The sequence below is a fragment of the Poecilia reticulata genome, chromosome 17, assembly GCF_904066995.2.
Source record: "Poecilia reticulata chromosome 17, P_reticulata-male-v2, whole genome shotgun sequence".
Lineage (NCBI taxonomy): Eukaryota > Metazoa > Chordata > Actinopteri > Cyprinodontiformes > Poeciliidae > Poecilia > Poecilia reticulata.
Window position 1 is genome coordinate 24,127,840 of NC_088846.1, and position 22,531 is coordinate 24,150,370.

At 36.2% G+C, this 22,531-nt stretch overlaps 2 protein-coding genes across 11 annotated transcripts; one reads left to right on the top strand and one right to left on the bottom strand.

Moving 5' to 3' along the window:
• Nucleotides 1–2,702: 2,702 nt before the first annotated feature.
• dnajb4 (DnaJ heat shock protein family (Hsp40) member B4) lies at nt 2,703–12,902 on the bottom strand. 2 transcript variants are annotated; one of them, XM_081598063.1, is made up of 3 exons: nt 12,409–12,902; nt 9,444–10,015; nt 2,703–3,674 (listed from the first exon to the last, which is right to left on the bottom strand). In XM_081598063.1, the coding sequence occupies exons 1-3, from the start codon at nt 12,617–12,619 to the stop codon at nt 3,444–3,446; spliced, it is 1,014 nt and encodes a 337-aa protein (XP_081454189.1). In that variant the 5' UTR covers nt 12,620–12,902; the 3' UTR covers nt 2,703–3,443. The 2 variants fall into 2 exon arrangements, with proteins under 2 accessions (XP_081454189.1, XP_017165718.1); XM_017310229.2 differs by lacking the exon at nt 12,409–12,902 and adding an exon at nt 11,195–11,338.
• A 3,204-nt stretch (nt 12,903–16,106) lies between these two features.
• Nucleotides 16,107–22,189, top strand: slc25a24l (solute carrier family 25 member 24, like). 9 transcript variants are annotated; one of them, XM_008434624.3, is made up of 10 exons: nt 16,123–16,572; nt 16,644–16,770; nt 17,455–17,542; nt 17,778–17,889; nt 17,977–18,135; nt 19,137–19,274; nt 19,346–19,456; nt 20,362–20,529; nt 20,670–20,782; nt 21,417–21,554. In XM_008434624.3, exons 1-9 carry the CDS (start codon nt 16,450–16,452, stop codon nt 20,745–20,747), a joined length of 1,104 nt encoding a protein of 367 aa, XP_008432846.1. In that variant the 5' UTR covers nt 16,123–16,449; the 3' UTR covers nt 20,748–20,782; nt 21,417–21,554. The 9 variants fall into 9 exon arrangements, with proteins under 9 accessions (XP_081454532.1, XP_081454531.1, XP_081454529.1 ...); XM_008434619.3 differs by having other exon boundaries at nt 16,124–16,572; nt 20,605–20,782; nt 21,417–22,189; XM_008434621.3 differs by having other exon boundaries at nt 16,125–16,572; nt 20,670–20,743; nt 21,417–22,189.
• Nucleotides 22,190–22,531: the final 342 nt, after the last annotated feature.

Consider the following 22,531-nt stretch of genomic DNA (forward strand, 5'->3'; position numbering starts at 1 on the left):
TCAAAGTATTTTTTGAGCTTTCCAGATGCTAATCAGCTGCTTCCAGTTGTAAAAACAATACCTTGTTCCCACGGTTATGGATCATAACAACTGTCTGAATGTAAAAATGCAAGAGCAAAAATCCTTCCAACATCAAAGCATCCAAAAGCAGAGAGGATAAGTATCCAAACATGCAATGAGTCAACCAAAAAAGAAAAGAAATCATGAATAAAGTCAACAAAAAAGAGGTGCATTTCAGTAAATTGTAATTGTAAAGTTAATTTATGTCAGTAATCAAATTCATAATCTTTAATTTATACAGATGGATTCCAAACAAACGAGTGTTTATTTCTGTTAATTTTGTCGATTACGGCTTCCAACTTACTGAAAACCCCAAATTGTACTGCTTAAAAAAATATCAAAATAAATTGGACAGATGTAAAAAAAATATTGTAATGGAGATGTGTTATGTTATGATCCACACAAATATAGAGAAGGCTGCTGCCTTGATAGGTGTCCAGTAGATAGTTGACTACTTTTTTGAAGATTATTATTTAAAGTGAAGACTGAGAATATTTATGGAAGGTTGAGTGGATGGAAAAAGTGCTTTAAATAAAGCTGGTGACCAAAAGGACAAAAAGAGCTGAAATTTTGATAAGTGGATAAAATTACAGTTTTTTTGAGATAGAAGTACATTTTGCATTTAGAAATCAAGATACCAGAATATGGGGAAGAATCAAAGCTGCCTGAGGTACAGTGTGGCGTTTCTATAGTCAGTAGTGGTGTTTTTGTTTTAAAGTACAGTTATTCAGAACAAGAAGTTGAAATTCTTCAGCCACTGAAACACAGAGATCAAATTTGTTTCTGCAGGACAAACCCAGCCAACAGACTGACTACATCTAGGAAGGAATGCAGCATCATTGTTTGATGTTTTGACCTAAATATGGCCATGTGACACAGATTATTACCAAAACAATAAATTTCCAGATACAAACAGCTGAAAACGAGGAGCTGAAAGTGACTGATGTCCTTGATTAAAGGGAACGGGGACCGGAAACCTATTAGGATGTTTCCTTTGAAGGTTTTACTGAAACTTTCCACCATGGAAACAGACAGAGAAATCACTCTAAATCAGGGGTGTTCAAAGTGTGGCTGCTGGGCCATTTTTAGCCCCTGAAATGATTTTGATGGGCCCACTGACTACAAGTCAAGAACAGTTAAAATGAGGCCAACAAAACAGAAAACAAATGACAACCCCCAAAATTTGGAAATTGTCTGTTTTTCTTTTAATAAAGGGACAGTCCAACGCTTTTTTTTTAAATGTTTTGGATCTTTACTTCAGTGCTGTCAATTACTCTTGTGTACTTGCTGCTCTTACCCTCCCCCTTGCTCTCTGCTACTCTATAGCTGGGTCACCATAACAGAGACTGCCATGTATGCTAAGGTAGTTAGCATGGTGACCAATTACAGCAGATAAAAGGTTTTTCTGTAATGGTAAATTGTTTTTCTGCCATTAGCACATTTAGCAGCACCTTCATGAGATTGACTGACAGCGCTAAGAACCTCCTCTTGCTCCGATTGGTTGTTTTTGACGAAGAGCAGTGCATTTCTTCAGACGACAATAGTAGCTCAGGAAGGAGGTGAAGATCGATCTTTTCATAGATTATCTGTCACAAAACGGTGATAGTTTTGACAAATATTTAAAAATATATATTTTTATGAACATTTCACACTGTAGTTTAAGATTTAGTAAAAAATGTGTTCAATATCAAACTTAAAATCTATAAAAGTAAGGAAAAATCTAAAAAAAAACAACAAATTTTTGCATTTTAAATGTAATGAATTTTGTGGCCTGCCGGTACTTTAAATTTGCCAGGTTTGGACACGACTGTGCCTGTGAAATACTCCAAGGAGAAGCTGTGAAGTGTTGCCACAGTTGACACAAACTGAAAAGTGGTGATCCCAATTTCCAATTAGCTTTGTCCTATTGGACGCAGTGATTTTCTAAAGAGAGGGTTTCCAGCTGGAAAGCTCCCACGCTGAGCAGGTGTGTTTACTCTGCAGCCTCCCTTGGCTGGTTGTGACTCAACGTTTGCACAAATCTCCAACACATGCTGGTCCACTCACAAAGTACTTAGAAGACAGATGCACAAGTGGATACAAATATTTGCAAATATCAAATATCTATAGAAAGATAGATTGAAACAATTAATTGTGATTAATCGATTGTCGAAATAATCGTCAACTAATTTAGAAATCAATTCATTGCTAACTGGAACACAGACTCAGAAAATGTCCTTTTGCTGAAGAACAGCATTCTTAGAGAAGTAATTAAGCCAGAACTGACAAAAATATATACATTTTGCATTTAAAATGAAGAAAACTTTTGTCTGTAAATATGTTCTAGCGAGAACCCCTCAACTGGCATAGTTTTAGCTTCACCAAAATGTTTTTTTGTTCTTATTTAAAAAAGGAATTTCATTATTTGATTTCATCCTTTAATGAATTTCTAGTATTTTATAAAATAGGCTTATGTGCTTTAATGAAAAATCTGTTGAAATTTCAGACCAGATAAATAAATAGATGGAGATAGGTAGACGTATAATGAGTGAAGTGGCGCCCCCTACTGGTAAAACATTAATGCCCCCGGTGTTGGCATTAGCAGCTGAACATGAGCAGCTGACACCAGGTCAGCTATATATACACACTCATTATAAAGCACATTCAGCCAAGATATATTTAATTTTCATTTTTGCACATCAAAAAAGTTAACCGTGTGTTTTACAACATCAGAAAATTCACATTTTACTATCAAAATATAGATTAGATTACATATAGATTCCATTTTCTCATTAGATTCAATATAGAGATTTCATTTCCAAGGGCTGCAAAGAAGCCTTTTTTGCAATACTGCTACACAGACTACAGATATTCCTAGGCAGCAAGTTGTGAAGCGATCATAACCAATACACAGCTTATTTTTTAGATTATGCTTTTGAAATTCAAGTCTTGCATGTAAAAAGTCCAAAAATGTGTCAAACAATATCTAAAACAGAACTAAGTAACTTGCACCACAACTAGCATGAGAGCCTCTGGTTTAAAACTCACAACAAAAGAGATTCAAATCTGAAGATTGCCTCTATGAACTCCAGGAGAAAATCAAAACTTTCTGTTCAGTACAAAAGTTTTCCCGGCATCACCGGGACTTCTGGCAGCCATTTCCAACCAAAGGGCCACTTACATAAAGTGTGCAGATTCACATAACAGTCAGAGCTCAAGCAGTCTCTCACTTGCACTTGTATCAGCTTGGCAGCATGCACGATATCTATAAAAACAACAAATAGCTCAAAAATAGAGGCCGCACATTCATCGGCTGGGGGTCCATCTGTGCAGTCGGAACTGTCCTTGTGGGAAAAGTGTCTCTCGACTGAAATGACCGCTTGCTCAGTCCTCGTCCTCTTGTCCTATGTGGGTAAGTGCCGCTTCAGCACGTCCTTGGCGTTCCCGGGCAACGTCTCCGGAAAGTTCACATCAAACTCTACCACCAGATCTCCTCTCTGGTCGGGGTTTTTGGGTAACGGGAGGCCCTGTCCAGCTACGATTTTCCTCATGCCCGGCTTGATGACGTCGGTGATCTTCATGTGAGACGTCTTCCCGTCTATGGAGGACACGGTGACGGAGCATCCGCACAAAGACTGCAAAGAAAAGCGATTAGGGTGTTAGGGAGGATCAAGAAAGAAAATCTAGAAAAAGTAAAAGGCCTAAAATGTATTATTGCAAAAAAACAAAACAAAAAAAAACACATTATATAATTAATCTCTGAGTCTTGAAGCACATTTTACAAAACTGAAGTTATCTTTTCACCTAAAGAGGATTGATCTAGAGTCAACGCTCAGCTTCAGTTATTAGAAACTAGAGATCAGGCCCGAAATCTGGGTGTAGTGATGGAGTCAGACCTGAGCCTTCAGAGCCACATAAAGATAGTTACAACTTCAGCCTTCTATCCCCTGAAGAACATTTCCAGAAATAGAGGACTAACGTTACAGCAGGATCTAGAGAAACTGATCCATGCGTTTATCTTTAGTTGCAGTGATTACTGGAACAGTCATTACAGGTCAGACTAAGCTGATCCACAATGCTGCTGCTGCTGGTGTTCTGACTAAAACCAGGAAGTTAAATCACATCACCCCAGTTCTAAGCTGTGTTTTCGAATTCAGGGTAGGCATCCTTCGAAGGACTGGTCTACGTAGGACGGATCCTTCGAAGGCCGGGAATAAACTAAGAGCGGAAGAAAAATATCTGTGGATTCGGACAGGTCTAGCCTTCACCAACTGTCCCACCCCCACCTCTGCGTAACTCATGTTGCCAAGCAACCGTGACAACGTGAAGCAGAGAGAAGAAAAAAAACGGAGCCGAAGTTTGTTTTTCAGTCATGTATTACTGATTTCTATATTATTCTTCACCTTTTATATTAAAGGATGTTCCATAGTAAAAAGGAAATCTCTTAGTTTGATTCTAAAATGTTCAAATGTGTACTGAACTTTTCTACAAGGAATTCAAATTATTCATTTACAAATATAATACTCTCCACATCGCAGATAGGACATTATGGTTAATAAGCCTATTATGTTTGAAGGCTTAACTTTAATTAATCAATCAAACCGATGTCCTCTGCTTTGAAATACTTTATAAACCAAACATTTTTCAACCAGACCTGTCTGAATAATATCGGTGTTTAACTCCCACTCATTGGGGAAAGCTAGCGGGAGTTTTTATAACAGTGTGCCAGGAGTTAGGCGTTTTCTCTCGGTATACCGAACCTGGAGCGCCCGGCCAGCTGATAAGCTAACAGCGGTAGCAGACAGGTCCGAAAATGTCAGAGCAATATTGCAATTAGGTGATGTATTGATGAACCGAGCAGATATTTAAGATTTACAAACTTACATTCTCTCCTAAAAACGTTATACCAAATCACGTTGTGTCATTTAAAGTGTTATATAGCTAAATAATTTGTCGCTATTCACCGCCATTGGCGCTCTGCCTGAACGCCCAGTTGGAACCCGCAATGAATTATGGGATATCGTGGGCCGTGAAGGATACATCGGACCCATCCTTCAAATCTGGGGAAAAGAAGGACGCATTTGAAGGATGCATTTGAAGGAGTCTTTGAATTCGGACAGGCCTTGTCGCCACGCTATGACGTAATCGGTCTACAAATCCGTCCTTCGAAGGATGCAGACCCTGAATTCGGACACAGCTTCTGTTCTAAAGTCCCTACACTCACTCCTTGTAGCTCAGAGAATAGACTTTAAAATACTGCTGTTAGTTTATAAATCACTGAACGGCTCAGCACCCCAATACATTTAAGATCCTCTGTTGTCATAGCAACCTTCTAGACCTCTCAGGTCTTCTGGTTCTGGTTCTGCTCTGCATCCCCAGAACCAGAACCAAACATGGAGAAGCAGCATTCAGCTTCTATGCACCACAAATCTGGAACAAGCATCAACACATGAACAGCTCAGTCCTCTCATCCATAATTTTTTGAATTAATGACTGGATTTCAACAAGTGGAATTATGAAATGTGCCTTTTTAAAAAAAAATTGTTTTAAATAAAGTAAGTACAGTCCCGACAACATATGGTTTTTTTCTTTGCAGATTATCACACAGATTCAAATGAGAAAATTGGTGTCTGAAGAATTTAAACAAAAATTTGCATCCTGTTGGTAACAAAACACAGCAATGTACCAGTTTGGGACTACTGTATACTAGCATTGCAGAAATAATTATTGCTTTGTTGTTGGTTAATTACAAGTTGCCCCATGTAATTATCAACCTCCACTTTCTGAATTTATTTGAATTTCTAATGATAGAGTTTAATAGTTTCTTTTAAAATCCAGCAATGTGATAAAAGCTGCATTTTAGCCAAATATTTCTTTCTGCTGCTTTAAGCCCAAGCAATGAGGTTGACTTTAGTTTACTTTGATTATTTTATAATTATATTAAAATCTTCCAGCTAAAATCACTTTTTATACCAAAGTTTCATTATGTGAAAAACAAAGCTTTCATGACTTTTTAAAAGAATTATGGTAATAACTAAATACACCAATGATTCAATAGTTTGAAAGCCACATTTAAAAGCAATACCTTATACCTTATATAAGGTTTGTTTCTTAATAACTCAGTTTCTTAAGAGGGTTTCAGTCAAGCTGAAGACTGAACTTGACTGGACCATTGCAACAATCTGATTTTTTTTCAGTCAATCTGCTGTAGAGGTGTTGGTGTATTTTGGACCATCATGTGTCCCGCATTAGACAAAATAAAATATCTTGCACATTACTGTTTGTAAGAGTTTTTACTGTTTGTAATTTTTTGATTGAACATTTCTATTTTGGTTACGAACAAAATAGAACATTGTCCAAAGAACGTTGGACCATTTTATGTTTTACTCAGATTTGCAATCCTAAATGCCATACAGTGAACCTCTACCTAAAATATATGAAGTATTGGTAAAATATATTTGGGAAATGAAAATACTTTGCGACAATGCTAGTTAACACACTATTGGGTGGTGTTGGCACAGCAGCCAATCTGAGAGCAGTATTTATTTTCCTTGATGCTGATTGGCTAAAACCCGCAAGAGCGAAGATATGAAAGACCGTGGACGTTAACTTCCCCGGTGGCGCCAAGATGGCTTCCACTGTACGTAGTGATGGTATATATACCTAATTATGAAGGTATATTTGGTGATTTAACTATTAAAATAGGAACTTATAAGTATTTTTAGAGGGAATCTCAATTATTTCCTGATTTTAGCTAGTCGGGGGTAGTTATGGTCGCTAATCTCCCCGAATAGCCGGACTTAACGTTTTCAGTTGTTTTCCATTAGTACCGCCCTGAACCTTAACATTTTACTGCACTTTACGAGAATCTGAGATGGTGGTGTTAGTTTTTATTTTTTTGCGTTCCTTTTAATCATTACACCGTCTGACCTTTGGGTGAATTTGCTGGAAGTAAATTACTTCCAGCAAATATATTCCAATATATTTTTGAATTCAGAATGATGAACTTTTGCATGAAAATTACCTTACAAGCTTTCTCAGAGTTGATTTTCCAAGTTAATTAATTTCATGATTTGGTTGACTATTATATTCTCCAAATTATATTTAAAATGCATAAAGTATATCACCATCACATTTGCATTTATTAAAAGTGATGGCATTTATAATTTGAAAGGATCAGAGATTAAAAAAAAAAATCTGAACAAATAGGATTTCAGGTTTCTGTTTAAGGAACAAAAATGTCTAAAAAACCAAAGAGAGTAGATAAATTACTTTTAAGAAAATAATAAAATATAATATTCTATCAAGGTGTATCGAAGTATATTGATTCAGTAGAGTGCTGCATCATTACAAAAATAATGTATTTTTTTCTATATTATATACACTTTGCCTGTTTTGTGTTCTAAGTTGCTTATAGATTAGCAAATTGACTTGAGAAAAGAGGTAGATCATACAAGATTTTTTTCTACAAACTACTACAAACATTTGATTATTCAAACATGTCACATGTTCATTTTCAACTGTAAATGAAATAAATAAAGAAAAAATGCCTTGTTTTAGTTGTATTCTCAAGAATATTAATGTTTTTTTCCCATGAAAATGATAAAACTATTTTTTTTCCCCTTACTGCTTAATTATCTTGTTGTCTTTTCCTATCTTTAACTATTAGTTTGATAGGGACTGAAAGATAATATTTAGCATAACCTTCTTAAATCACAACAATCAAAGTCATATCGGTTTAAAAGGTCCCTTCAGTTGTTTTTGCTGCAACTGGAAAGGGAGTTGATATTCATTTTGACTCCCCTGCATGAATCAAAGCACAGCTGATTTGCAGCCACTTGCAGGTGGGGATCACGTTTTTTAAAAAAAGATGAAGAGGTGAGTTTCAAAGCAGAGTAGGAGGAACCGTAGAAGCACTTCTTACATCATGAGCACGTGGGCGGCATGAGAAACAGCTCATATTTATCAATGTTGATGATCCAGATTGCATAATTGCAGGGCTGGAGTGCGAGTATAAGGCAGGGCGATGCTCATTCAGTGGTCTTTTTAAGCTCACCAGGCAGACCACCTACAGTTTATTGATTATGACAAGCTTTGAGGAGTTTGGGCTGCAGACTCACAGATGACTGTTCTGAAACGCATTTATGTGACTAATTCATCCCCAGCTTCTATTATTACTACAGCGCCAAGGCTTAAAAATAAACTCTGATTTTCTTTTTATACTAGGTCCGACTTTAATCGATTTGTTTTCTTACTTTCTTTTCTAAAACGGAAATTACAAAGTATCAGAGCATGGATATGAGAAATTTTGTTTAATTACAAGAATATAGTCATAATTTTAGCAGAATAAAGACACAATTCTACCAGAAAATGTCTTAAAATTAAGAGGCAAAAGTTGTTCAAAGTCCTGCTACTGAAAAGTTGATGCTGATGTTTTAAAAGATTGAATATAAGTCAATATAAAACTATGCCAAAGTTTAACTTCACAAGATGCTCAACATTCCTCTTTTTATTTTTGTGTTTGACTTCTCATAAATTTACTGCTACATTCCCTGAATATAACAACTTTTTTTCTCACTTTAGTTCGACTCTATTGTTTTACAACTGTGTTCTTGTAATATTATAACTTTATTCTCATAATTAAAAATAAAAAATCTCAGCCTGACCCTAATATTCTGTTGAAGAGTTGACTTACAATAAATCAATAGCACTACATATTGCGATAACCGCGTGGTTGATGTCAATAGATAGTACATCTGGTAGAATATTCAATGTATACATTATTCACTGAACTCCAACACAGAACCGCACAGCATTCTGGGGGATGTAGTCAGAGACATGGTTTAGCTGCTCAGCCATTCATGGCCAGCTTAGCAAGGTTGGTGGCATTCTCTCTCACTCTTTGGTTACCTAGCAACAACCTGTTGAGTAACTTTGCAGCAGCAGTTTCAGGTTTTGCCACTGTGCCTCATAACTGCTTAAACATAAACAACAGTGCAGAGTAAAAACTGCGGTTAAAAAAGGAAAGGTCACAGCAGTAGTTTGGCAGTATTTGATATTTAAAACTAATCGATAATTATCGCAATCGACGATTATTGAAACCGACTGATATGAAACGCTTATATCATGATAAGTTTTTCAGCCAAATTGTCCAGCCCTACCTGAGATCAAACACCAAATAATTAGACAGTGGAAAACATGCCTGTCAAACAAGATGGCAGCCTTAGGCGTGCTGACATCACTATGAACCACAGAAAACCAAGGAATGCATTGGCTCAAAAAAAAATAATAAAAATTTCTGATTTTCCAAAAATTAAATCTTCCAAAATCAAAAGTTTGATTAATTAATAAAACTGATTTATCGCCCATCCTCAGTTAAAGTGCTAAAATAGAAATCATCTTACCTGTCTTAAGCTCACTCGAACTGGATACACAATGTTGGAGCCTTCCCTCCTGAAGTGAGGATGAGGTTTGTCCTTGATGACAAAAACAATGTCGGCAGGAATGGTGTTGAGCGACTCGTCTCCCTCCCTTGGGAACGTGATCTTGGTTCCCTCTTTCCAACCCCGCTTGATCTCAATAGTGAGAATCTTATCCTCCGTCCGCATGGTCCTGCCGTCTGGATTTAACCTTTTGCGTGAGATTTTCATTTTCTTGGTGCAGCCCTGGAAGACCTCCTCCAGAGTGACCCTCAGTTCGTGGATGATAGGCGGGTCCTGTTTCCGGCGCTGCTGGCCTCCGTGCCCTTCCCGGGGAAAGCCGTTCAGGTTGAAGGTGGTGAAGGAGCCAAAAGGGTCGTTTCCGTCTACTTCCATGTCTTCGTCATCTCTGCCATTTGCCTTGCGGCCAAAGAACATCTCAAAAGGGTTGGAACCGCCGAAGAAAGTGGCAAAGGTGGCATGAGGGTCTCCATGGAAGGTGTAGGTGAAGTTGGTACCTTGACCATCAGGAGCAGGTCCGTTTCCTCCCTTCAGACCTGATGGGAAAAGAGGAAGGATTCATCAAAACTTCACAATAAAAGTGATGATTTTGTTAAAGGTGACCTATTGTGCTTCCTTGGAACAGGTTAGAATATGTCTATGGGCTATACAAAACATGTCCATTAAACTTTTTGTACAAAATCATTCTTAGGTAATAAGATTTGAGTCTGAGCAGTTCTGCATCTTTTGAGCTCCTTTCAGAGTGAGCTGTTCTAGGGCCTCTTGTCAATTTAATTCAAAATAAGTTGCTGCAGGCCTTACACCCCAGTTCAACGTTTACACTGGCATGTGAAAATGGTTGAAAAAAGATGTGCAATTACACAAACGTACATCTTTGAAAAGCAAAAGTAGAGCTTCCTGAACAACTAACAAGAATGCAGCAAGTGGAAAAACACAAAACACTTGTGTTTTTCAGTAGCCATTGTACGTCACATACAGCAGTAAAAGATTTTTAAGTTTTTTTCTTAGAAAAACTGAGTGCCTACAGTCAGAGGCTTTTTCGAATTTGCCATAATACAGGCCGCTACAGGAGAGATTTCCTGCCAACAGCCATCCCCATCTACAATAACGCTTTGAAGAATTTTACTTAATATGAGTTACACCGACATTTAATTTCCCTTTCGGATGAATAAAATACTTTTGAATTTTAATTGGAAAACCAGCTGATAAAACGTGCTGTAGCTCTGTGTGGGTTGCTAGATGAAGGCAGGGCTCTACTGGGGTTGCTTGGTAACACCAGTACCGTTGAATGAGAGGTTTTTAAAACGGCTAATTTTCCAGACTCCAAAAATATTATCTCTTTGTCAAAAAACGGCCGGGTGTTTTATGTTTAAGTGCTTAGACTGTTGTTTGTTTGTTTGTTGTTTTTTTAAGCAACTGAGAACCAAATGGAAGTTTTAAAACGAGCAAAAAGTAAATTTTGCACGATAGCATGTAGCATCTAGTTAATTGAGAAGACCCGAACTGATGATTATGTGATTTATTAAAGCCATTCGTATCATCGACCAATGTAAGAGCTAGACAAAGATAAATAACAATAATTACAATCGTTTTCACCATCCGTTGTTATGCAGGGCCCATTACATTAATAAAATGCTTTCCATTAGCACAGCAACCACATATTTTCCTATCAACATTTCAAGTTACTCAAATAAACCTCAGTACCAGTTACTGACCTTGTCCCCGACCATAATGAAGCTAAAACTGAGTTGATTTCTATTCTTTTATCGGATTTGCAGTTAACACTTTCATGAAGAACTCTTCTGTTACCATAGCTACGTTCGCAAGAAAGCTTAGCAAAATAATCTTCAACGGTAGAAACAAACAGGTCGCCGCTGGTCAAGGATGACCAGCGGCGCCCTCTGTTGGATGGCGGTCAAACTACAACAAGAAGGTCAATGGGATTTTATAAATTAATCAATTGGAACTAATTTTAATTTAGTAAACTATTAATCAACAATTAATCGCAAGTTGGTTAATTGTTGTCTACCAATCTGAGTAGAGTAAGGCACTTTTAGTGGTAGGGATTCCTAGAAAAGTGCTCCATAAATGAAGCCCATTCACCTTTTAAGGATAATTAGGAGCTAAAACACAAATTAAACCAACTAAACCAGACAGAAAATTCATTTAGATTTGCTACTTTTTCCTATTCTTTTGTACTTTGAGACCAAATTTTATCTCACTGTTACACAATTCTTAGGATGAGGTGATGAAAAACAGGTAGTTAGGATTAAGAAGCCATCATGATTGGTTTAAAACATATTTTGAAACGGAATTAGAAACTGAATTCCCATCTTGAGTACATAGTAAACTATATATACTTGTGTGTGTGTGTGTGTGTGCGTGTGTGTGTCTATATCAGTGAAACTGAACTGAATTGACTGGTTTATTCTGTTTTGCTTGGCTTATAGAGACATTATTATTGACAAAAAATACAAAAATATTGTGCTTTGTCTTGCAGCCATTTACTTCACACATTTCCCTTCAATGTTCAGGATTCAATGATGGTATATATATAAAAAAAGAATCAGATGGTTACAGTTCCCACCCAGAGCCATCTGTACTGATATTTTCTTTCCACACATTACAGGATTCTTTACCTTTTTTACCTCTTCTTGGACAAAAAATGATTTTCTGTCACGAATATTACAGTGAAAATGCAATGCAGACATTTTTAAAATGGCTTTTAATCTGATGCATTGAGATTATCGTAATAATAAATAGCACTTTATGATCATGATGTCCTGAACATCAGTTTCCAGGCCCTGCTGGCTGCAGAAAGGGGACTTGAATCAAAGCCAGCTGCCTTTTACAGCCAGGAATCCAGTTTTGTAGGCGAAGTATAGCGACATTCAGCTTGACAACACAATCACAAAAACACACACATTACCTTCTTCTCCATACTGATCATAAATCTCTCTTTTCTTCGGATCGCTCAGGACTTCATAAGCCTCAGCGATCTCCTTAAATTTCTCCTCGGCGGCTGCAGACTTGTTTTTGTCAGGATGCCATTTCAGCGCCTGTTTTCTGTAAGCTTTCTTTATGTCCTCCTCTGTCGCTCCTTTTGAGATCCCCAGTGTCTTGTAGTAGTCTCTACCCATTTTTAGTGTGTCAAAAAAAAAATCTGAATTAATTTTTAAAAAATGTGAACAGAAAAAAAAAGCCGCTCAGTAGGAGCTCTGGCCCCGCTCTGACAGGCGGATGGTTGTCAAAGCGAAGTGTTGAACAATGAAGAGCCGCAGATGGAGGAAATACGGAACGCGGTGAGGAGCATTTGGGTCTCAGCCACTGCTCTGGATCTTCTGCTATTTCATCCGTGGCTGGACGACCCTCTTTAAATAGACCGCAGCTCCCTCCTATGCAGAGACAGCGCTGAAATCAAGCTGGAAATATCTAACTAAACTGCATCCGGTTTGACGTCAAGACGTTTTTCACATGTTTTTAATTATTATTATTATTTCTCAGGTATTAACATAATCTTTATTATTATTGTGACCTTTAAAATAATTATTTACAATAATAATATTAAAATAGTTTTAGAAATAAAATGATTAACACTGTTCTTATCATTACTTAATCATGTCGTTTTATTTATAATTGTTATTAATGAGACAAATATTGATATAAATTATCAAATATATTACTGTATTAAAAATAATAGTAACAATATACATCACAATGTATTATTAGGACATAATAATTATTGTTAATAACTGTTATTGTAAATCATCATACAAGAGATAATAATGCATTATTATTATATTTTCTTCTTTGGTGTATGTATATATATATATATATATATATATATATATATATATATATATATATATATATAGCATGTTTGATTTATTAATTTTGCTCGCCTGTTTTGTTGTTTAAACATTTAAACATTAAATCATGTCTCATTGCTTCCTGTCTCAATTTTTCTTTTGACGTATTGCCCCATTCAACAAGGTAGCTTTTCTTTTTGTTCTTGTTTAATTGTTGGTTTGTTTCTTGTTTTGATTATAATAAGGTTACGACCCTGAAACTGTTCATATTGTGTCACAGCATTTTTATGATGTAAAAGGCTGACCTGAGAATAATTTATTTGAAAAAAATTGAATTAATTATTTTTGTTAATATGCACAACATTTTTGGATAATACTCTTTTTGTGATTGCTTAACATAAAGAACATTTTAACTTGTTTTATTTTTTTAACGTTACACGTCCTTTTATAAGCAAAGCAGTTTTTATTTTGAAAGTCAGTTTCCGGTGTAGTTGACTCCAGCTGGACTCGTCTGTCCATGAAAGCCAGGGGCTGTTTCTAGAAAACAAATGCTGAGCCTCGTCATTTTCTAAATGAGGCTCCTTTGCACATGCTGTCAGAGGTGAGAGGTGGACGAAAAAAGTCCCCACGCGTCACGTTTTACCTGCATGACGTCATAGTGGAAAACTGACTCCTGTCTAATCCCGTCGCCTGTAAGAAATTAGCAGGTGATCACGCAGTAGCCTCCAAGGAAAATGTGTTTAACTTAATACTTACGTTTTCATTTTTTTATTTAAGTTTTATTCAATGGAGACGACAAAATTTGATGATGTAAATATTAGAAAACAAAACAAATTTTTATTTCATTTTCTGTGCTAGAACTACAAACAGATATTTATTTTATTGATTTTTATTGACCAACACATTGATCCGTGAAGTGGGAATTGTTCATGCTTTTTAAAATATTTCTAAATATTGAAAACATTCATTTTTATTCAGCTCATTTACTCTGATACCCCTAGATATAACCCAATGTTACCCCCAGAAATCACCAAATTATAAAATAAAAGCCTGTTATTTACAATAAATCCAGAACATTGATCACAATATATGATGTGGATTTGCTTGATTTGGGTTTGTGACTAAATGTGTTGTATTATGTTCTTATGGTGTAACATACTTTGAACTGCATTGTTGCTGAAATGTGTGAAATATCTCCTTAAATGTACTGCAATCATAAATATAATTCATTGTGCCGTTGAGGGAAAATTCTTTAAAAGGTCTAGCAAAATGTCCAATAAAATTTCCAATTTAGCAATTTATTCAGATTCAGATGTAACAGTAAAGTGTTTGGAGAGGAGGAATTTGTCTTTTATGTTGGTAAATAATTACATTTTACATATATTGCTTCTGTAAGAGTCATAGTTTTTAACAAATAAAGCCTCTAACAAACTATGGCTCATATTTTCTGAAATAGCTCATCATTGTATTTGATAATTACCATGCCTGAACGTATCCAGACCGAGACAGGTTACATTGTGTTGCATTCAATGTTATCGGAAAAAAGAGTTTCACGTTCTTTGTCCTATCCTGGTTGGACGACTACATAAAATATGCAAAAGTTAAAGAATATGAGTACTTTTACAAAATGAGTGGCACTTTGTAATTTATTCAGTGTTATTTATTCAGCTGAAATACTTTGCTTTTGCTTAGTGATTTGGTGCTTTTAGTAAAGAGAACTGGGTTTCTCCTGAAGTAAAAGTTCTTCACAAAGGCAGTTGAAACACCAGGAGCAAGACGTTGTATAATTTCTCAGTGTTTGCAGCCATCTGGCGCGGCAGAAGCAGCAGTCAGTCACTCAAATCAAATGAACAAAGGCTGTGAGAAACGTTGCTAAAAGAAGAATATGGCAGGATCTGCTCTGCATCGTAGACAACACACAGGACAAACAACCATACAGATATTTCACCAAAAAAAGAAAGAAAAACCACACAGGAATATTTTGGAGAAACCTAACTGTCATATTTTTGGACTGCATGAGGAAGCAGGAGAGCCCCGAGAGAATTACAAAAATCACACAGAGAACATACAGAAAATCTATTATTACTATTAATGTCTTGTGATACAGCAAACACTGTAAAAACAAAATCTTACCAAGCATCTGGTAACCTACTTAAAGTTGTTACACAAACTTGAAGAAAATCAGCACAATTTTCACAATATTACAGTTCAAGAAGTGCTTGTGAATACATTGGCTGAGTCACAAGTAAGTTTTGTTCGACTTTTGAAGCTCAGACATTTCCAGTTTTTTCTAGAAAATGTGTGATATTAATCCCAAAATTAATTTTTTTTTTTTTTTTTTTTTTAGAAATTTTTTTACTTTTTGACAAAAATGTTCTTGTTTTTCTAGAACATTTTTGATATTAATCTAAAACTTTCTGAATTTTTTTCCAGCAAATTGACTTTTGGACTTCAGAAATTTCCATGTTTTTTTTTCTAGAAGATTGTTTAGATTAATCTCAAAATTTCTGTTTTCTTTTTTTAAATTTAGCTTTTTTTTTTTTCTCGCTCTCTGGAGTTCCTAGATTTCCTTGATTTTTCTAGAATTTCAGAGTTTTTTCTAGAAAAATCTTGGACTTTAGGAGTTCAGAAATTTTAACATTTACTCTGGGAAATTTGAGAGATTAATTTAAAATTCATGAATTCTCAGATTAATCTAAAATGTTCTGAGTTCTTTTATGTAGCAAATTTCTCCTTTTTAATATCTGCAATACCCTTAATATGTTCCTGTGGTATTTTTTTTATTATTTTAATATTTTTTTAATAAAGTGTTGCAGAAATATTGCAGGTTCTGTACCACCAAACAAGTAAATCTAAACAGGACTTGGTATTATAAAATAAAAGTTAAGCTTGCTGCATGTGAAGAGACAGAAAGGCTACTGTTGTGAAATCTGAAGGTCATGTAGCCTCTGCTGCAGCTACAGCGCCCCCTGCTGGAGCTCAGTCTCCTCTCCTTCCCTGCATCAGCTCCCAGCTCGATGAGTCAGCAGGGCTGCCGGTCAATAATCTCTGATTATCAAGCCATTTATGACCATGTTTAAAACAACCTGCGAATGAAGCAAGGTCTGTTTCTGCATTTTATATTTTGACAGAGAAAAACAAGCATTTTTTGATGAAGCAACATGGACCGGTTTCGAGGTTTGTTTGTGAAATTGGACCAGAACAAGGATGGGTTCATTTCAATGGCAGAGCTCCACGAGGAGATGAGGAAGCATGGGATCATCTCAGGAGATGGAAAGCTCCAGGTAACGTGTCTATAAGGGTGTAGAGTGTGCATGAAGATAAAAGATCCATTTTAAGAGTTATTTCCTTGTAGAATATCATGGAGTCTTATGATAAAGATAAAGATGGGCTGCTGGATTATAAAGAGTTTCTCAGCTACATGATGGACAGAGAGAGGAAATGGAAAATTCACTTTCATGACCTTGACAAGAATAATTGCGGTGAGTCATACCTCCAATTGAAATTGTTCATTTAAGTGAATTCAGTGCTGAGCATGGCATTTAATCAGCTTTTCAAAGACTTGTCTTCTCTGTTGGAATATAATAAACTTTCCTCTGGATTAAACATATTTCATTTACAGTAAAACATGCTTTTAAATGTCACAGGTAAACATAAGCATGTGTTTATGGTGCACACACTGCAGTACTAAAGTGACCCTTGCACTTATGCAGAAACTTCTGTCGTCGCCTGACGACTTGCAGGAAATGCACTGCAAAAACACTAAATCTTACTATGTATTTTTGTCTAGTTTCTAGTTCAAGTATCTTACTGCACTTAAAATATGACAAAACTAACTCATAAGTAACTTTAACAAGCTATAAGAGCTTGTTTTAAGTCAATTCCTTGAAATTGTTCCATTGGCATGTTATTTTACTCATAACATGGAAAAATATCTTGTTATAATTGAAATCTACTTTTTATATCAATATAAAGAAATTATTTACATAAAATAAGATCCTATATCTTGCTGAAATGTTACTTGTTTGGTCTTATTTCAAGCAAACCATAAAATTTGCACTAGATACTAGACAAAATACTTGGTAAGATGTTGTGTTTCTGCAGCGTAAGCAGGACGAGCGGAGTCGGTGTGTGTTTGTAACTCTCTGTATTTCTTCTCTGATCAGGAGTGATTGACCAGGAGGACATCATATGTTTGTTTAAGGAGTTAGGAGTGGTCATTTCAAAGCCGAATGCAAAAAAAATTATTCAAATGTAAGATTTCTTCTGCCCACTATTTCCCTTAATGGATTAATCATTTTGGTTAGTTAAATAGGAAATTATTTACTTAAAATAAACTCTTATGTCTTGCTGAAGAGTTACTTGTAAGTTAGTTTTGTCTTATTTGAAGTGCAAAATACCAAAATATTTGTGTTCTTGCAGTTTGGAAAAAAAGTCTAACAGTCAACATGAACAGTTGTGCTTCTGTTTTTCTGACTGTCTTCATTAGGATGGACAAGGACAAGTCCATGACAGTTGACTGGGACGAATTCCTGCATTATGTCATTCTAAACCCGGTGGACAACATCGGAGAGCTCGTTTCCTCGTGGAAACATAGTCTGGTAAAACCTTCAAACAGATTCTGGCATCAAAAACAAAACGTGTTTGAGGGAAATCCAGGGGAAATCTCTAAGTTGGTCTGTCTGCAGGTTTTTGATGTGGGGGAGAGTCGAGCGATGCCCATCGAGTTCCCAGACAACGTGTCTGGCTTTGGGGCTTGGAAGACGTTCGTTCTGTCAGCTGGTCTGGCAGATGCAGTTTCTCGAACTGCAACGGCGCCTATAGACCGACTGAAGACCCAACTTCAGGTCAAACATCCGTTTTGGAAGCTTTTGCAGCTTTGAAAACATTCCAACATTAACGTCTAAACCAAGGGTGTCCAAACTTTTTGTCACAAGGGCAAAGTCATAAAGTCAAATAAAATTACCTTTACTTGCTTATCAATAAACTAATCATTGGATTCTTGAATTAAAAAGCAGTCAAGTTTGTTACCGGGAAGGGATGTGTAATTATTCTAGATCAAAAACTTTAAAATGATTTTGCAGGTTTGTCTTATTATGAGAAGTTTAGCTAATTTTCTAGGTACTGTTGAAGATTTTAAGTTATAGTATATATTTGGGAAATATCTCTGGCTCAATCTTCTTGCGGATCCCAGGTTCTCCCGGCGGACCGCGTGTAGCCACACAGAAAACGACAATGATGTCACAGAATTAGAGTTAATCCAATAGAAGACGACGTATGAAATTACAACAGAATCTGCAGAACAGAGACACATTCATTTACCTCAGACAAATGGAAAGAAAAGCAAAGACGTCTTTGGAGAATTGCAAGAGCAAATCTAATTTGTTACTCATTTGTATTAAGTTTTATAGTAAAGGCGTATTCTTGTCTTTAATTTATTCAAATGAGACAAATCTGTCCTCATCCAACCAGGAGCTGTCTCTGACCCTCTTTAGAGTTAGAAACTCCCTGCAATTTGTTTTCAAGATCAAACACCAGTTGTCACCATTATCTAAAAGTGGAAGCAGAGCTTCTCCTGAACTCCTGCTGTTTTACGGCTTTTCACAGATCAGTGTAAAAGCTGGAACTTTTCCTGATTGTTTCCCACACACAACAAAACGGCAGTTCAAAAAGAAAATCATTTCACTTTGAGATAATTTTGCAGATAGAAAGTCTCCATTTACAAATGTGTGCAATTCTTGAACTGAAGTCAGGGGCCACAATTTGGACACCTCTGGTCTAAACTTTGTAGTGACATAAAAAGCTGAGATTTTGTGCGTTACAGAAACCCTTCCTCTTTGCTCTGCAGGTCCTTGGGTCCAAGGCTTTTTCCCAAGGCTTTCAGGAGCTGAGAGGAGGAGGTTTGCGGTCGATGTGGCAAGGCAACTATGTCAACGTGCTGAAAGGTACTCCACAGTCCACACTGCAATGTCTTATCTATGCACAGGTGAGGCCCGTCCGAGCATCTGAATAAATCATGAATGGCTTCTTGTTTCTAAGCTGCTCTGCTTCACCCAGATGAAAGTTTACACCCAAAACAGAAGCCAGGAGACTCTGACTGTGCAGCAGCGTTTTGGCTTGGGTTGCGTCTCTGGAGCCGTGGCCCATGCTGCTTTCTACCCATTAGAGGTATCAGAGATCAGAGACAACTCTGAACGTTTCATTGTTTGTTTTGTCTGTTGGAAGGATGATTACTTCATTGGCACCTCTGGAAAAGATGAGCAAATGGCTTTAAAATAAATTTATCTTGAATTTAAAAATAATTTGTATATATTTATCCAGTATATATATATATATATATCCAGTAATAAAAATAAATCCCACATGAAAGGGGTCCAACTGTGAAAATTCACATTTTTCACATATTTATGCTTCCATCTGGGTCTCTACCGTTTTTAAAAACAGAACAAGTGCTTAAAACAAACAATTAGCTGTTTTTGGCAACAAATTTGTTTTTTGGTGTCTGAAAAACAGGTTGTTTAAAAAAAAAAAAAAAAAACTCCCGATTAAGTCACAGTCAATGGGTACTGTGTTGTTACTTACTAACCCAAGCAGAACTCCAGCCACATTACCGAGCAACCCAAGCAGAGTTCCAGCAGGTTTGGTTAGCTGGTTTTAGTGCTGTGTGCGCTGTACAATGGCTGCTGGAAAAGACAAGTGTTTTGTTGTTGACTCACCGTCTAGAGACCACTTGCTGGATTCTTGGTTGTCCAGGAGGCTCCACTTCTGCTTTTCAAATCTGTAAGGTTGTATAATTGCAATCTGTTTGCAGCTATTTTTACATACAAATGTAAGCAGCAGCTTATTTAGATATAAAGTGACAAGACGCCCTAAAACAACTCATTCTGAGAGGAACACAAAATAAGCAGAAGTGATCAGACAAAAAATATCATTACCTAGGAATGATTTCGTGTAAAAATGTTTTTATAGACCACAGAGATATTCTAAGCTGCTTGAAGAAGCATAATAGATCACCTTTAAATATTGATTTTTTTTTTTTTTTGTACTCTCCAAATTCTCTATCCGCTCCACAGGTGTTGAAGGTGAGGCTGAACCTGCAGCAAGCCGGCACGTATCATGGCGTTGTGGCGAGCGCCAGATCTATTTACAAACATGAGTCCATGTCGTCCTTTTACAGAGGCTTCAGGCCCAGCATCCTCTGCATGATCCCCTATGCAGGTGTGGAGTGTGCGGTTCATCAGGTGAGCCAAACTCAACCCCACAAACATCAAACACATTTATCCTGCTGAAATAAACTAATTTGCTTCTCACCGCAGTCCATCATGAGCTGGGCAAAAAGCGATCCTACCTACAGTAGTGACTCCAAACTGTTTTTCTTCAGTTTTGTGGCTTTTGCTTCTGGGCAAATAAGCAGCTACCCGCTGGCGGTGATCCGGACACAGCAGCAGGCTCAGGGTAACAGCTGGCATCTCTGGCTGCGTTTCCATTACAAATGTGCGCAAAATGTTTGTCAATATTCCACTAATGTGAAAAATAAAACGACAAGCAATTTCACAACTGCGAAACACGAAAGAAAAAATTTAAATTCTCGTGAAGAAGTTTGTCTTCTTCTTGATTTTTATTGGTGGTTGGCAAAAAAAAGTCAGGTAAGCATTACTGCCACCTACTGGTATGGCGTGTGGTTCACTCCAGAATGTGTCTGGATTCTTGAGAATGTGTTCTTGCATTATTATTATGCCCTTATTATATTACTTTAAAATGGTCTCAAAACGACAATATTATCATTTAGCCTGATAACGTCTTGTACAATTTATCGTCCAGCAAAATGTGTTATTGTGACAGGCCTAGTAGTAACATGTGGTTGTTGATAAAGTGCAAAAACGGTGTTTCCTTTGCAGTTTTGTGAAATATGCTAATTTCGTTGCAGCCGAAAAACCATCTCATCCTAGAATAAAACCTTTTTTAAAAAATAAATTGAATAAAAACAATTGTTTCTTCAAAATATGCATATTTCCATTAAGCAAATTTCTTTTCAAATTTTAAGGCTAATGGAAACGTAGCTTCTGTAACACAACAATGTTTTCTGAAAGCATGTGAACGTATGATCATACTTTGGTTTCTTTTCCAGCCTTCATCTCAGATTCGCGTCCTGCCTCTGGCGTGTTATCAGGACTCACTGGGATTTATGAGAGGAACGGATTTAGAGGATATTATAACGGCATGGGAGCCAGCTTCGTAAGAGCGATTCCATGTGCGCTAATAAACTACAGCCTGACCAAGAAATTTGAAAATATGTTTTCTTCCATGGAATCTTGAGGAATTCAAACAACTGTTTTATTTTTCTGGCATGTTCACTGAGTTTCAATGTAAAACAGACTGGTTTTTGTTGAACTTCAACTTTTAATACCTCTGACCAAGAAAATAAAACCAGTATGAGGATTTGAAACCATTAAACCTACTCGGGGCTGAAGCATGACTGACCGAACACATATATTAACAGAAACTGTGATAAGTTCATTAAGGTCTGCTCTGTATGGAAATGTGCTCAGCTGGGATTTTTAAAATAAAATTCTACCTTAAAGTGGGACAGACAATCTTTGTCTACATATAGAGTTGGTTTATTTTAGTAACTTTTTTGGGGGAAAAATACTTTTAAGATTATACTCTGTACTTTTTACTTCAGTAATGTCATTATGAAGTATCACTCTTGAGTAAAATGTCTGGATAATCTACCCTTTGTAAGTAACTTCACTGAATGAAGCACAAACTTGTTTTAACCAGAAATTCACCAGACACAGAGACACACCTGCAGTTTGTGTTAAAGTTTCATAAGTTTTACATTGAAAAAAACTGATTTGGATTTTTTAAAATTTTGTTTTGTAGCTATATTTATCTGAATTATTTTAATTTTGGTCTTTAAAAGTATAAATTTATAATATAATTGTGTTGGAGTGAGTAAAAATAAAAATGACTTTAATTTCAGAACTCTGACATTACACATGATTATAATATTACATTTTGTTTTAAAACAACACGCATGCAGTTTAAGTCGGAATTAATATTTTGACTATAATTTCAGAATTCTAAGACTACGTGTTTTTTAAATTGTTTTCTAGCTTACTTTGAAAACTAGAAACATAAGTTTAAAGTCGAATTTCTGACTTTAATTCTAGAATTTTAACTTTAATCTAAGAATTGGTTACTAACAATATTGCAAATTACATTTAAGATCATGTATATGAG